At 34.2% G+C, this 17,948-nt stretch overlaps 1 protein-coding gene across 1 annotated transcript; it reads right to left on the bottom strand.

Moving 5' to 3' along the window:
• Nucleotides 1–12,941: 12,941 nt before the first annotated feature.
• On the bottom strand, nt 12,942–14,695 carry LOC127726069 (uncharacterized). Its single transcript, XM_052233410.1, has 3 exons — nt 14,547–14,695; nt 13,956–14,073; nt 12,942–13,220 (listed from the first exon to the last, which is right to left on the bottom strand). Exons 1-3 carry the CDS (start codon nt 14,582–14,584, stop codon nt 12,942–12,944), a joined length of 435 nt encoding a protein of 144 aa, XP_052089370.1. The 5' UTR covers nt 14,585–14,695.
• Nucleotides 14,696–17,948: the final 3,253 nt, after the last annotated feature.

Genomic DNA, 17,948 nt, shown 5'->3' with positions numbered 1-17,948 from the left:
GGCAAATTCAAGCAATTTGATTGGACGAGAATTTGTAAGTATGTGCTAATACTTGATTGTCTATTATTGTCCTTTGTATCCCAATGAATTCTTTAGAATATAGCAAAGTGCTCTCGACCAATGAAAGTGTAGAATTTGGTGTTCCTTAATTGTGAAGAATGAAAGTAAATCATGTTTTTAGTAAGGTATTATCCTTTTGTTTAGGCCTATTTACAGTTCAAAACAAAGAATTTGTATAAATGAGTTACAACTGCCTGAAGCACATTTATTAGGATTATTGATTTAAAGTTGAATTTTGAAACAAACAAAAATGATCAAAATAAGTCTGAAATTTACTTGTGCAGTACAATTCATACCGTTTGTGTTATCATGTGAAAACTTAGAACTTTCAAATTACAAAAAAGAAAGTATCAAGAAGAAAAAGAAAAAAACTTTTGATTGAGTTAAGCTATTTCAGTTTTATAGTATGTCTTTCTATGTTGTGATGTTACACTATTGTTTCAGAAAAAGGGTGAAGGTTTGGTACCATTAAAATGTTAAAACCCGCTGCATTTGTATGCACCTGTCGTAAGTCAGGAATCTGATGTTCAATAGTTGTCGTTTGTTGATGTGGTTCAAACATTTTTCTCGTTTCTCGTTTTCTATATAGATAAGACCGTTGGTTTTCCCGTTTGAATGGTTTTACACTAGTTTTTTTTGGGGCCCTTTATAGCTTGCCGTTCGGTGTGAGCCAAGGCTCCGTGTTGAAGACCGTGCTTTGACCTATAATGGTTTATTTTTATAAATTATGACTTGGATGGAGAGTTGTCTCATTGGCACTCATACCACATCTTCTTATATCTATTTTAAAATCAAATATAACCTAAATCTTTAGCTACATGTATCACGCTTATCAAAAGTCAGATAACTGTTTTCGCAGTTAGTAAGAAAAGTCATTTCCAAAATACCGGTACATACAGGAAATTGAATTTACTTTTGAATTTCCTATAAAAAGCAATTCCTTTCAAAATTTAAAATTTAGTTAATTAAGTAGTATTTAATGTAAAGAGCTGGAATAAAATTGGCTGTGGAATACAACTTAGTTGTAACTCTGATTTTGAATTTATCTAATTGAACTGTAGATAAACAAAAAGATAAGTCCTCACTAAAATATTACATAATTTACACTCATACTCACAATTAGGAAACTTATACAATTTCTACAGTTTCATTGTAACGTTGTGTCATCTAATGTCTAAAACACAATTTATTAAAATTTCGCAAATTAAAAGTAAGTCCTTACATCACTAAGACCAATACATAAATGAAATGCCTAAAAGGGAAGTCATACATTAATTATAAACATTTCACGGACAATGAAACAAATTCTTGAATAAAACCAATCAAGAGATCATTTGAGCCTTGAGCACTTTGCAATATTCTAAGTTTGTAAGAGAATGATAATCCCTTTCATCATGATAAGTACTCGCTAACGCTCGTACTTAATCATGAAGAAAGGAATTATCATTCTCTTAGGTAGCAATACACAGTTAGGAGTTTGGTTTCGCATTTTGGCCCCGGTGGATTTTTCAAATTTGAAAGTTATTGTGCAATAAAATTCATTTTTAGACAGCTGAGTACTAATTTAGCCTTCAAAGATGGTTTATTAGAACATAAAGATTATTTTTTACATGTTTTATGGGCTATTTTCTGTTTGACTCTCCGTATTTTCATAGTTAGACCGGCCATAGGTCCAGAAAGTAATGTAATGTTTACAAACACTTTTTTTCTACACGAAGTTTTTGACGCAATTTTACAAAAAAATGAGATGAAAGACATATGATTTTTATTGGATTTCTTGATAGATATATGTAAACAGTTTCAGGAAAGGTACTACTCCAAGCGATTGAAATTCTACTTGTGGCCAAATTTTGGGAAAATATGCGACATCTTTTCCCCCCTTTTTGCAATATTTTATAACAAATAAATGCAGATTGTTGCCATGGATACACCAAAAAGAAATTATATTTTACCATTTCAACTACTGGATATAAAATCTATGGAAGATTCTGATTACATACATATGCACATATATGACACAAACAGTAAGCTTTATTTGCAAGAAAGCAATGAAAAGGGGATGGTAAAATTTATGATGGTAAATTTTAATATTTTTTCCTAACTGTTTATTGCTACCTTATGGCATACTTACAACGCTCAGAATTGTACAATTAAAGACTTTTCAAACCACAAATCTATTGATATTTAGATTCTAAATCAACTTCTGAGCGGATTAAGTGTTTGAGAATGGCAATATATGTAAATTTTATTGTTTACAGTCCTTAGCAACGAAAATTAGACATTTTGACACAAGGCTTAAATTTGTACTCTATTGGCTTAACCCTTGCTCCTGAAGGATTGCGCTGTATGTAGTAGCCTAAGTATTGAACGCTTTGTATTTTTTCTTGCGAATATATCAAATTATCATTTTTATCAAGATTTCATGCTACATTTTGACATATATTAAATGTATAGTTGATTCAGCTGTAAGAAACTGATTCCCTTTTACCAAGTTTTTTAATCAAGTCTTTGGTATGCAATAAACATAAAGATTAACATTTTCATGCTAAAAATTGCTAAATTTTGTACAATTTTGCATCATCAGAGATCTTATTAAGATTTTCAACATTAAAAAACTGATAAAAGAGGTATAGTTTTTAAGATTTTACAACAAATTGAGGTAGAAATGAGATTTTACACTTTAACTTGGCTTCTTTCTTTAAATCAGTTTTTGTCATGTTTCAGTGTCAAATGCTAACCTTCATAAAATATTCATTACTCAACCAATTTTCAAAAATAAGGGGCCATTTTACTCGTATTAGCTAGAAGAACACAGACAATTAATTAAATGGGAGACTTTGAAAAAAATATTTACTATTAAGGCATACTTACAAAGCTCAGAATTGTACAATTAAAGACTTTTCAAACCACAAATCTATTGATATTTAGATTCTAAATCAACTTCTGAGCGGATTAAGAGTTTGAGAACGGCAATATATGTAAATTTTATTGTTTACAGTCCTTAGCCACCAAAATTAGACATTTTGACACAAGGCTTAAATTTGTACTCTATTGGCTTAACCCTTGCTCCTGAAGGATTGCGCTGTATGTAGTAGCCTAAGTATTGAACGCTTTGTATTTTTTCTTGCGAATATATCAAATTATCATTTTTATCAAGATTTCATGCTACATTTTGACATATATTAAATGTATAGTTGATTCAGCTGTAAGAAACTGATTCCCTTTTACCAAGTTTTTTAATCAAGTCTTTGGTATGCAATAAACATAAAGATTAACATTTTCATGCTAAAAATTGCTAAATTTTGTACAATTTTGCATCATCAGAGATCTTATTAAGATTTTCAACATTAAAAAACTGATAAAAGAGGTATAGTTTTTAAGATTTTACAACAAATTGAGGTAGAAATGAGATTTTACACTTTAACTTGGCTTCTTTCTTTAAATCAGTTTTTGTCATGTTTCAGTGTCAAATGCTAACCTTCATAAAATATTCATTACTCAACCAATTTTCAAAAATAAGGGGCCATTTTACTCGTATTAGCTAGAAGAACACAGAAAATTAATTAAATGGGAGACTTTGAAAAAAATATTTACTATTAAGGCATACTTACAAAGCTCAGAATTGTACAATTAAAGACTTTTCAAACCACAAATCTATTGATATTTAGATTCTAAATCAACTTCTGAGCGGATTAAGAGTTTGAGAACGGCAATATATGTAAATTTTATTGTTTACAGTCCTTAGCCACCAAAATTAGACATTTTGACACAAGGCTTAAATTTGTACTCTATTGGCTTAACCCTTGCTCCTGAAGGATTGCGCTGTATGTAGTAGCCTAAGTATTGAACGCTTTGTATTTTTTCTTGCAAATATATCAAATTATCATTTTTATCAAGATTTCATGCTACATTTTGACATATATTAAATGCATAGTTGATTCAGCTGTAAGAAACTGATTCCCTTTTACCAAGTTTTTTAATCAAGTCTTTGGTATGCAATAAACATAAAGATTAACATTTTCATGCTAAAAATTGCTAAATTTTGTACAATTTTGCATCATCAGAGATCTTATTAAGATTTTCAACATTAAAAAACTGATAAAAGAGGTATAGTTTTTAAGATTTTACCAAAAATTGAGGTAGAAATGAAATTTTACACTTTAACTTGGCTTCTTTCTTTAAATCAGTTTTTGTCATGTTTCAGTGTCAAATGCTAACCTTCATCAAATATTCATTACTCAACCAATTTTCAAAAATAAGGGGCCATTTTACTCGTATTAGCTAGAAGAACACAGAAAATTAATTAAATGGGAGACTTTGAAAAAAATATTTACTATTAAGGTAGCAATACACAGTTAGGAGTTTGGTTTCGCATTTTGGCCCCGGTGGATTTTTTCAAATATGAAAGTTATTGTGCAATAAAATTTCATTTTTAGACAGCTGAGTACTAATTTAGCCTTCAAAGATGGTTTATTAGAACATAAAGATTATTTTTTTCATGTTTTATGGGCTATTTTCTGTTTGACTCTCCGTATTTTCATAGTTAGACCGGCCATAGGTCCAGAAAGTAATGTAATGTTTACAAACACTTTTTTTCTACACGAAGTTTTTGACGCAATTTTACAAAAAAATGAGATGAAAGACATATGATTTTTATTGGATTTCTTGATAGATATATGTAAACAGTTTCAGGAAAGGTACTACTCCAAGCGATTGAAATTCTACTTGTGGCCCAATTTTGGGAAAATATGCGACATCTTTCCCCCCCTTTTTGCAATATTTTATAACAAATAAATGCAGATTGTTGCCATGGATTCACCAAAAAGAAATTATTTTTTACCATTTCAACTACTGGATATAAAATCTATGGAAGATTCTGATTACATACATATGCACATATATGACACAAACAGTAAGCTTTATTTGCAAGAAAGCAATGAAAGGGGATGGTAAAATTTATGATGGTAAATTTTAATATTTTTTCCTAACTGTTATTGCTACCTTATGGCATACTTAGAAAACTATTTAGTAACGCTTCGAATACCGGGAAATTAGTTGGCTTGGCCGTATAAACTCGTCAATGAGTTGATAAGTCATTGTTATATTATAAATAGCCTCTGACTAAATTTTATTTTCTCTAACTGGTTGGGGCATAGTAGTATTCACCTTATATCAGATTTATAAATAAGCAATCATATGAAGTTCCTTTTCCCTATTATACTTTCAATAGATCTCTGTACCATCGCCTTTCCCCTGAAAAATACATTTTTTTATATCTTTATTCTCAATAATCAATAATTTCACAAAATAATCACATGTACAAATTTAATTGAATTGATTATAAGGATATGTATAATATACTAAGTACAGCAAGTCTTTTTACAAATAACCACATCCACGAAATATAGAAATAGATTTGGACGCTGTAACTTGTTCTAGACCGTCACATACTAGTATAGCCATCTCAGTCAATTCACGTGCATAATTCATATGACTATGCAAATAGTCTCATTACTTTAAAACATACTTCACATGTATTCAAGTCTGTGTGATATAGAGGTTGATATGATAAATCTTTATGACGGTGTCCCAAAATAAATATAAGGGTATTTTCGGCGAATCTACTGTGGTGAAAGCCAAAATTTTTCATGACAACAGTGTCCCCGGGACGTAAGCAATATTTTCCAAATCAATCTAATTCATATTAAGCATTAGAAAAAAAGTCAACGAGATAAAATCCATTTGAAGGTCCACCTAAAATATTGAAATATTCTATTCCAAATGGCCCATGAAGGAGGTTTTCCGTGTGGGCGGCATTGGAAGCATATTTGTGTACCTCTATAGCCTTTCCCCTACTGTTGAATGTGCGTAAAGTCTATTTCTAGATGAAAACTCCATATCGATGAAAAGAATATGTTAGTCCATTATGAACGTCTGTATACTAGTATCTTTATGCCAAAATTAAGGTCATATACAAAATAAAGTGAAATTAGCATATATAGTTTATTATCTATCCGTACACGTCCGTCATTCGTCATTGTCGTCTGTTTTTGCATAGTGCACTTAATGTAGTATCTTTCATGGATCAGAATAAGCTTTGTCCTTTCGATTATGGTATTCTTATATATTTCAATTTGTTGCATTGTTTCTTTGAAAGACATATATGTAGGACTCGGAGGTGCGATGGGGGACGCTGAAGTGCGTTGGTCACGCTGAAGTGCTATGGTCTACGCAGAAATGTGATGGTCCGTACGCTGAAGTGCTATGGTCTACGCATAAATGCGATGGTCCGTACCCTGATGTGCGATGGTCTATTTGACGCATGATTGCTAGTTTAAAATCTACAGACGTGCAATTATCATGAGAAGTAGACTTTTTAATAAAGTATATAAATTTACATTCTTTTTGTCTATGGCTGCCCTTAATTACAGTTGCATACTAAATGCGAGATTGTCCTCTTTGATTTTCTACATGTGGACATGATTCTGCATTATCATTTTATCTTAACATTGTTTCTCTCATGAGTTCCTCGTTTACCGTAATATTGTAATGAAGAGAGTCTGTCTGCGGATCCGTATGTATTTAGAGAATGTCACGCTCCATCGTACGTTAAACATAACCTTTTGTAGATATCGAAAAAAAATCACTGCAGAAGGTTGACTTTCCACTATCTACCAATCCTCCCCGTTTCCCGTAGTATTAAAAGTTTATAAGCTCCTTATCAACTTAAAAACCTTAAAAACTGCTTTAATATACACATTGACTTCTACATCGACATGGAAAGCATTGCAAATGTAGTTTGTGTAGACCATCGCACTACTGCGTTACCGCGATCGCACTTCGGCGTAGCTATCAACAAAATAGCGTAACAATGCCACCATCGCACTTCAGCGTGATCAAAAACGCACTTCAGCGTCAAACCATTGCACCTCAGCGTGACCATCGCGGTTCGGAGTGCCATCGCGGTTCAGAGTCCTACATATATAAAATAAGGAGAAGTGGTATGATTGCCAATGAGAAAACTGAGGGGACAACCAGTTGCTATTTTTAGGGGAAGGTGGATTTATTTCTGAGGGAAATTAATTTTCAACTTTGTACGGTTTAGACGTGCAAACATTATCTTTTACTTTTGTACACTTTTATTTACTGCATTGTGTTGGGTAAAATGTGCATTTTCATTCTGTTTGGGCGAGGTTATCTATTTTTAAGTCCTAACAAGGCCAGACTATTAATTTTCACAATTCTGCACCCCCTCCTCAGAATATCAAGAGGTCGTCCCCTCAGATACAGAGACAAAATAAAGGTGATTACAGCTATTATAGGTAACCATGCGGCCTACAACATTATTAGCAAACCCGATACCCTGTAGTCAGTTATTAAAGGCCCCGACATGACAAAATGTGAAACAATTCAAACGAAAAAATCAACGCGAAACAAACATGTCTTCAGAGTTACATGTGATCCATTAGCAAACGAGATTAGGCAACAAAGAGTAATCAAGTAATTGATGAGCTTTATACACCACACAAACTAATTTCCCGGTATTCGAAGCGTTACTAAATAGTTTTCTAAAGAATTCATTGGGATACAAAGGACAATAATAGACAATCAAGTAGTAGAGAAGACAGTCGAGCAGACTACAAACAAGGCTAGTAGTGAGATTTGTCAAGGTTATTGTAAATTGGGTGTAATTAAAAAATTATCTACATTGAAAATAAAAAAGCTGAGGGCAATGATTTGTTATCATGGTACATTAAAAATACTTGCTACCGGTTACTATCACAAATTGCTAATTAATTGATTCTTATCGTTAGGTTTAATAGTCGTCACAAAATTTACATATACATGTACTTAGTATATGTAAGAGAATGATAATCCCTTTCTTCATGATTAAGTACGAGCGTTAGCGAGTACTTATCATGATGAAAGGGATTATCATTCTCTTACAAACTTAGAATATTGTAAAGTGCTCAAGGCTCAAATGATCTCTGGATTGGTTTTATTCAAGAATTTGTTTCATTGTCCGTGAAATGTTATAATTAATGTATGACTTCCCTTTTATGCATTTCATTTATGTATTGGTCTTAGTGATGTAAGGACTTACTTTTAATTTGCGAAATTTTAATAAATTGTGTTTTAGACATTAGATGACACAACGTTACAATGAAATTGTAGAAATTGTATAAGTTTCCTAATTGTGAGTATGAGTGTAAATTATGTAATATTTTAGTGAGGACTTATCTTTTTGTTTATCTACAGTTCAATTAGATAAATTCAAAATCAGAGTTACAACTAAATTGTATTCCACAGCCAATTTTATTCCAGCCCTTTACATTAAATACTACTTAATTAACTAAATTTTAAATTTGGAAAGGAATTGCTTTTTATAGGAAATTCAAAAGTAAATTCAATTTCCTGTATATACCGGTATTTTGGAAATGACTATTCTTACTAACTGCGAATACAGTTATCTGACTTTTGATAAGCGTAATACATGTAGCTAAAGATTTAGGTTATATTTGATTTTAAAATAGATATAAGAAGATGTGGTATGAGTGCCAATGAGACAACTCTCCATCCAAGTCATAATTTATAAAAATAAACCATTATAGGTCAAAGTACGGTCTTCAACACGGAGCCTTGACTCACACCGAACAGCAAGCTATAAAGGGCCCCAAAAATTACTAGTGTAAAACCATTCAAACGGGAAAACCAACGGTCTAATCTATATAAAAAACGAGAAACGAGAAAAATTTATGAACCACATCAACAAACGACAACTATTGAACATCAGATTCCTGACTTACGACAGGTGCAAACAAATGCAACGGGTTTAAACATTTTAATGGTACCAAACCTTCACCCTTTTCTGAAACAATAGTGTAACATCACAACATAGAAAGACATACTATAAAATATCAACTGAAATAGCTTAACTCAATCAAAATTTTTTTTCTTTTTCTTCTTGATACTTTTTTTTTTGTAATTTGAAAGTTCTCAGTTTTCACATGATAACACAAATGGTATGAATTGCACTTTGCACAAGTAAACTTCAAACTTATTTTGATCATTTTTGTTTGTTTCAAAATTCAACTTTAAATCAATAATCCTAATAAATGTGCTTCAGGCAGTTGTAACTCATTTATACAAATTCTTTGTTTTGAACTGTAAATCGGCCTAAACAAAAGGAAGCGACTAAAAAACAACCTCGGTAGCCAGGTCATTCATTTTCTATTTTTAGATCGGAATTCCTTCTATTTTTAAATTAAGACTCTGGTGAATATCGTTAGGGACATTTTTTCCGGAACGTTATAATAAAAATGAAAAGGATAGCAATTATCGTTATCACGTGATCGTTATTAAGTGATGAAAACATCGGGTTACTAAATGAAATGTGACTCATGCATGTTTTTATGCCCCCGCCGTAGTGGAAGGGGCATTAAGTTTTACCCTTGTCCGTGTGTACGTCTGTACGTCCCGAAATTGGTTTCCGTTCTCCAGCTTAAGTTTGCCTCAACCAAATGTTAAAAAACTTATACACAATCCGTATTACCACAAAATACAGATCACAATTGAATTTTGGTGGCGTCACTTATACCATTCTAGAGTTATGCTCCTTAACAAATGGAAAAATTGCTGAATTTTTTGTTTCCGTTCTCTAACTTAAGTTTGCCTCAACCAAATGTTATGAAACTTATGTGCAATGCTTATTACCCAAAAAACACTGATAAAGTTTGAATTTTGGTGGCCTCACTTTTCCTGTTCTAGAGTTATGACCCTTTACAAATTGAAAAATTGCTGAATTTTTCGTTTCCGATGTTTAACTTTAGTTTGCTTTAACCAAATGTTATGAAACTTATACACAATGTTTATTACCACAAAACTCAGATCAAGTACACATTTGGATAGTGTCACTTTTTCTGTTCTTGAGTTATGTCTCTTTTTAAGTTATATGCAAGCAGGGGCATCATCTGTGTCCCATGGACACACTCCCCATTTATTTTTAATAAAACGAAAAATTATCGTTTAAAAAACGAGTAGAAAGATGATTGAAAAAAATAAAAGAGGAAATTGAAGGGTAGTCTAGTAACTTATGTCCGACACCTCAGAGGACTAAACATTGGACCCCTTTGTATCATAGACACCAGCCATTTTTTACAGGTTAGTATCTTATGAGGACTAACCTCCAAAGCCTAGTACTATAGTTGTCAAACTCTATTTCACAGGACTGTTTATAAGACCGTTTAGGGCACAGACGCAGACCAGGTTTTATAGTTTGTTACTTTCTGAGGACTAACCCCCATAACCTGGTACTATAGTTGTCACATAATACATCAAAGGACTGTATATAAGACCCTTAAGGCCACAGATACAAGCCAGGTTTTACAGGTTAGTATCTCATGAGGACTAACCCCCACAACCTGGTACTATAGTTGTCACATACTACCTCTGACAGAGGACTGATTATAAGACCCTTTAGACCACAGACACAGACCAGGTTTTACAGGTTAGTATCTCATGAGGACTAACCCCCACAACCTGGTACTATAGTTGTCACATACTACCTCAGAGGACTGTATATAAAACCCTTTAGGGCACAGACACAGACCAGGTTTTATAGTTTGTTACTTTCTGAGGACTAACCCCCATAACCTGGTACTATAGTTGTCACACAATACCTCAAAGGACTGTATATAAGACCCTTAAGGCCACAGATACAAGCCAGGTTTTACATGTTAGTATCTCATGAGGACTAACCCCCACAACCTGGTACTATAGTTGTCACATAACATACTACCTCTGACAGAAGACTGATTATAAGACCCTTTAGACCACAGACACAGACCAGGTTGTACAGGTTAGTATCTTATGAGGACTAACCCTAACAACCTGGTACTATAGTTGTCACATTCTACCTCAGATGACTGTATATAAGACCCTTTAGACCACAGACACAGACCAGGTTTTACAGGTTAGTATCTTATGAGGACTAACCCCCACAACCTGGTACTATAGTTGTCACATACTACCTCAGAGGACTGTATATAAGACCCTTAAGGCCATAGACACATACCAGGTTTTACAGGTGTGTATCTTTGAGGACTAACCTCAGCAACTTCATATTAAGTAGAAACAAACTAACTAATACCCGACACATTAGAGGACTAAGAATGGACCCCTTTGTATCTGAGAAACCAACCAGTTTTTACAAGTTGGTATCTTCTGAGGACTAACCACTACAACCTGGTGCTTTTGTAGACACAGAATACATTAGAGGACTGACAATTTGGCCAATTTGGAACAAAGGCATCGATCAGGTTTTACAGGTTGGTATCTTCTGAGGACTAACAGGTTGGTATCTTCTGAGGACTAACCACCATAACCTGGTACTTTAGTAGACACAAAATACCCTAAAAAACTCACATTTGGACCCTTTGAACCGGAAACACCAACCACGTTGAATAAGTTGGTATCTTCTGGGGACTAACCTCATTACTCTGGTATTTAGTAGAAACTGAAACTGACTGATGTCTGACACCTCAGAGGACTGCAAATTGGACCACTGTGGATTATAGACTCCCAACCAGGTTTTACAGGTTGGTATCTTTGAGGACTAACCTTAACAACCTGGTACTATAGTTGTCACATACTACCTCAGAGGACTGTATGTAAGACCCTTAAGGCCATAGACACAAGCCAGGTTTTACAGGTTAGTATCTTACGAGGACTAACCACCACAACCTGGTACTATAGTTGTCACACACTACCTCCGAGGACTGTGTATAAGACCCTTAAGGTCACAGACATATACCAGGTTTTACAGGTTGGTATCTTTTGAGAACTAACCTCCACAACCTTGTACTACAGTATTCACGTACTACCTCAGAGGACTGATAATGAGACCCTTTTATCCACAGACACAAGCCAGGTTTTACAGGTTAGTATCTTCTGAGGACTAACCCCCATAACCTGGTACTATAGTTGTCACATACTACCTCTGAGGACTGATTATAAGACCCTTTAGACCACAGACACAGACAAGGTTTTACAGATTAATATCTTCTGAGGACTTACCCCACAACCTGGTACTATAGTTGTCACATACTACCTCAGAAGACTGATTATAAGACCACAGACACAGACCAGGTTTTACAGGTTGGTATATTCTGAGGCCTAACCACCACAACCTGGTACTATAGTTGTCACATGCGACCTCTGACAGAGGACTGTTTATAAAACCCTTGAGACCACAGATCCAAGCCAGGTTTTACAGGTAAGTATCTTATGAGGACTAACCTCCACAAACTGGTACTATAAATGTCACTTACTACATCAGAGGACTGATTATAAGACCCTTTAGACCATAAACACAAACCAGGTTTTACAGGTAAGTATCTTATGAAGACTAAACCCCGCAACCTGGAACTATAGTTGTCACACGCGACCTCTGACAGAGGACTGATTATAAGACCCTTTAAACCACAGACACAGACCAGGTTTTACAGGTTAGTATCTTCTGAGGACTTACCCCCACAACCTTGTACTATAGTTGTCACATACTACCTCAGAGGACTGTATATAAGACCCTTAAGACCACAGACACAGACCAGGTTTTATAGGTTAGTATCTTTTGAAGACTAACCCCTACAACCTGATACTATAGTTGTCACACGCGACCTCTGACAGCGGACTGATAATAAGACCCTTTAAACCACAGACACAGACCAGGTTCTACAGGTTAGTATCTTATGAGGACTAACCACCACATCCATATATTAAACAATCTTGATGTTAATATAAACCAGGCAAATTAATCTTCAGCTATCTAAAAATGAATTTTATTGCACACTGTGGAGTGCTACCTCAACAATCTGATTTTTTTATTGGTACTGTGCATCACAAATGATGCAAAGATATTCACTGTCCGATGCACTTTTCAGATTGACGCAAGTGAAATGTAGCCATTTGCCACATACTTTACACTGCACCCAAGAGTCTTTACTTGGTCTGTTGCACTCGAGCATGTCACACATTGTTCTTTGAGATTTAGGCTCCTTTGCTGATCTCACAATCTTTGAAGTAACATACTGTCTCATCATCAATGCACATTTTTGCGAAAGGTAGGATGGCATGATACCTTTCGACAATGCTAGTGCATTCTGAAATAATAGAAAAAATGAATCAAGAAACAAATTTATATATTTTTCATGTGAAAGTTGCAGTACATAAATTTAGTGTTCGCTCTTGCGACTTCAATAATCAATTGCTCTGTTACAAAAGAATAACCAAAAGGTTAAGGTCAAGTTATTTTAACACATCATATCAAACAGACAAAGAGACATCTACAACATTTAATAGCTTCCATAAATTCCTATACAGGATGACAAAGTAATTTGCCTCCTAAAGTTTGAATAATGTCCAAGCTGATAAATATTGGTATTGAAAGAACTAGTTTTAATGTTCAGAATACAACTTGTAAAATGATGACATCCTTCTGGCATTTAGTTTGTGGGTTCTTTTATTTGTACCTTTTTGGATATTTGTGTCTGATTTTTATTAGGGGCCTTCCCAAACTTCCTTCCTCAGGTTTGGGAGCTCCCATTTTTGAAGGCCACACTTGTGACCTTGGGATATTGTTTTGTGGTGGTATTCTAATTTGGTGTTATAAAAGATTGTGTCTGGTGTTTAATTACCAAATTTCCATTCATATTTTACACAAAGTTTTATACGGTTGTGTTAAAATTAACTGTGGTGAGTGTGTATCAGATTTCATTTGAAACAAAAAATCAAAATTATATGGATATAACTATGTAAAGTGATGTGATGTCATGTTGACTCCACATCAAACTATTTGTCATGTTTGTATAGGTAAATCAGCTAGTTACATAATATACCATTAAGACAAATGGCCCACAGCTATGGCCATCTTTTTGATGACCAGAAATTAAGTTTCCATTCTTCCAAGGACCACTCAATTTACCAACCTCCTTGCCTCTTTTTTCCACATATTTTCTGTAAATCATCAAAACATTCATTTGCAAAGTTTAAAAGTGTACATTCTTCCAACAGATTTTTGTTTACAGTTGATAAAATATTTTGTACTGTTTTTTGTGCATGTTTGATTGAGACCAGCAACATAAGACTGAATCCAATAATTCTTTTAAAAATGGCCTACTACTATTGGTGGTAAATGATGACACATTAAAAAGAAATAAAATAAGGTGATATATTTTCTCCATTGAAAATAATTCTCCAAGAAATGAAATAGATGATTATATTGAATAGCTTGATGTAGAGGGGAATACTAATGTATTATTGAATCCGATTTTCAAAATCATAACTGGTTTCGTTCTTAAATCCATATATTAAACTGAATGCACTAGCTCATGATCCAGGTCTAATACTGATGTAAGGACAATCGTGTTTTAGATCTCCTCTGACATTACTGACACTGAGATTATTATGATTATTCAAATATTAAATACCTCCAATTTTCAATGAAAATATGATTTTGTCCATTCATTGAATCTAAAATAGACACTGACAGCTCAGGAATCTTTGCTGCTCACAAGATCCAATGATTTTGGCCTTTATTAATTGGCAGAAACACCCAAGAATATCTCGACATCATCACCTAAAATATATCAGTATACATGTATAACCAAAAAATAATGAGAGAAACATGTTTCCCATTCTATTGCTTCCTGTTCCATTTAACAGCTTAAATAATTGTAGATGCGCCATCAAACATGTTTAACCCTATCACATTCTATATGTGCCTGTCCCAAGTCAGGAGCTTGTAGTTCAATGGTTGTCGTTGGTTCATGTCTGTCATATTTGTCTTTCGTAAATTCTTTTGTTATTAATTAGGCCGTTAGTCTTCTCAATTGAATTGTTTCATAATTCTCATGTCATGACCTTTAATAGCCGACTATACAGTGTGGAATTTTCTCATTGATCAAGGCTGTACGGTTGCCTGCAATTGCTTACATCCACTTCTTTGAACTTAGGTGGATAGTTGTCTCATCGGCAATCATACCACATCTCATTTTTATAAACACAAAGGATTATTATATTCACTCAAATACCATGACCGGATGGGGATAGCTGATTGTTATGACATATTTTTCAACAATACGAAAAAAATCCAATTAAGAATTTAATGTTTTGAAACCATTAAATAATGTCCATAACAATCAAAACATTTCTAAACAAATAAATATATAGGGGAATCAATTGGTATATATATGGTCCATTATCTGGTCCTATCGGAGATCACAGATGGATCTATAAGTGTCTATATTAGAACCAGGTTCTACAGGATAGTCATCAGAAGATACTAACCTGTAAAACCTGTTTGGTGTCTAGATATCTCTGGTCCATTATCTGGTCCAAAGAGAGATCACAGATGGACCTGTCTATAAGTGCCTACAATAGAACCACGTTCTATAGTTTAGTTATCAGAAGATAGTAACCTGTAAAACCTGTTTGGTGTTTAGGTATCTCTGGTCCATTATCAAGTTCTATGGGAGATCACAGATGGATCTATAAGTGATAAGTGTCTACAATAGAACCAGGTTCTATAGGTTAGTCATAAAAAAAATACTAACCTGTAAAACCTGTTTGATGTCTAGATATCTCTGGTCCATTATCTAGTCCTATGAGAGATCACAGATGAATCTATAAGTGTCTACAATAAAACCAGGTTCTATATGTTAGTCCTAAAAAATACTAACCTGTAAAACCTGTTTGATGTCTAGGTATCTCTGGTCCATTATCTAGTCCCATGAGAGATCACAGCTGAATCTATAAGTGTCTACAATAGAACCAGGTTCTATAGGTTAGTCCTATAAAAATACTAACCTATAAAACCTGTTTGATGTCTAGGTATCTCTGATCTATTATCTGGTCCTGTCAGAGATCACTGATGGATCTATAAGTTTCTACAATAGAACCAGGTTCTATAGGTTAGTCATCAGAAGATACTAATCTGTAAAACCTGTTTAGTGTCTAGGTATCTCTGGTCCATTATCTGGTCCTATGGGAGATCACTTATAGATCTATAAGTGTCTACAATAGAACCAGGTTCTAAAGGTTAGTCATCAGAAGATACTAACCTGTAAAACCAGTTTGGTGTCTAGATATCTCTGGTCTATTATCTGGTCCTGTGAGAGATCACAGATGGATCTATAAGTGTCTACAATAGAACCAGGTTCTACAGGTAAGTCATCAGAAAATACTAACCTGTAAAACCTGTTTGGTGTCTAGGTATCTCTGGTCCATTATCTAGTCCCATGAGAGATCACAGATGAATCTATAAGTGTCTACAATAGAACCAGGTTCTATAGGTTAGTCATCAGAATATACTTACCTGTAAAACCTGTTTGGTGTCTAGGTATATCTCTGGTCTATTATCTGGTCCTGTGAGAGATCACAGATGGATCTATAAGTGTCTGCAATAGAACCAGGTTCTAAAGGTTAGTCATCAGAAGATACTAACCTGTAAAACCTGTTTGGTGTATACGTATTCCTGGTCAATTATCTGGTCATATGGGAGATCACAGATGGATCTTTAAGTGTCTACAATAGAACCAGGTTCTACAGTTAGTCATAAAAAAATACTTACCTGTAAAACCTGTTTGGTGTCCAGGTATCTCTGGTCTATTATCTAGTCCTGTGAGAGATCACAGATGGATTAATAAGTGTCTACAATAGAACCAGGTTCTATAGGTTAGTCATAAAAAAATACTAACCTGTAAAACCTGTTTGATGTCTAGGTATCTCTGGTCCTTTATCTAGTCCCATGAGAGATCACAGATGAATCTATCAATGTCTACAATAGAACCAGGTTCTATAGGTTAGTCATCAGAAAATACTAACCTGTAAAACCTGTTTGATGTCTAGGTATCTCTGATCTATTATCTGGTCCTGTCAGAGATCACAGATGGATCTATACGTTTCTACAATAGAACCAGGTTCTACAGGTTAGTCATCAGAAGATACTAATCTGTAAAACCTGTTTGGTGTCTAGGTATCTCTGGTCCATTATCTGGTCCTATGGGAGATCACAGAAGGGTCTATAAGTGTCTACAATAGAACCAGGTTCTACAGGTTAGTCATCAGAAGATACTAATCTGTAAAACCTGTTTGGTGTCTAGGTATCTCTGGTCCATTATCTGGTCCTATGGGAGATCACAGACGGATCTATAAGTGTCCGCAATAGAACCAGGTTCTACAGGTTAGTCATCAGAAAATACTAACCTGTAAAACCTGTTTGGTGTCTAGGTATCTCTAGTCCTTTATCTGGTCATATGGGAGATCACAGATGTATCTATAAGTGTCTACAATAGAACCAGGTTCTACAGGTTAGTCATCAGAAGATACTAACCTGTAAAACCTGTTTGGTGTCTAGGTATCTCTGGTCCATTATCTGGTTCTGTGAGAGATCAAAGAAGGGTATATAAGTGTCTACAATAGAACCAGGTTCTAAAGGTTAGTCATCAGAAGATACTAACCTGTTAAACCCAAAGACAAGTTCAAGAGGAAATTTTAAAGCGAATTCCGAAAGTGTCGTTACTCTACCATTTCTTAGTGTGAAGTGCTTACCCGCCTTTTAGTTTAACTTTTAGGATTAGTTTATATTTCTACTTTAGTGAAATACACACTATAGTATTTAGTTTTAGTCGACATTAAGTATCTAGCTCTACGTATATTCATCCCAGACTTGAACTCTTTGTGCTTATCATTTTATCGTTATGGGAAATTATTGTTACTATTTTGGATCTATTAAATCATTTAGCCGCCTCTTGTGCTCTTTTCTTTATTGGTAAGGTGTAATCTATTGTAATCTATTGCGAATGTCCAGTACAGGTAACTCCTCCCTTATT

The sequence above is a fragment of the Mytilus californianus genome, unplaced genomic scaffold (genome assembly GCF_021869535.1).
Source record: "Mytilus californianus isolate M0D057914Y unplaced genomic scaffold, xbMytCali1.0.p SCAF_16, whole genome shotgun sequence".
Lineage (NCBI taxonomy): Eukaryota > Metazoa > Mollusca > Bivalvia > Mytilida > Mytilidae > Mytilus > Mytilus californianus.
The sequence above is the reverse complement of the archived record's forward strand: the minus strand, read 5'-3'. Positions and strand labels throughout refer to the sequence as shown.

Coding starts and splice junctions, on each gene's coding strand:
- LOC127726069 (XM_052233410.1), bottom strand. CDS start 14,584: ATGAATGGACAAAATCATATTTTCATTGAAAATTGGAG. Junction 14,074..14,546: donor ATTTTCATTGAAAATTGGAG/GTATTTAATATT, acceptor GATGATTTACAG/AAAATATGTGGAAAAAAGAG. Junction 13,221..13,955: donor GTGGGCCATTTGTCTTAATG/GTATATTATGTA, acceptor CTATTATTTCAG/AATGCACTAGCATTGTCGAA.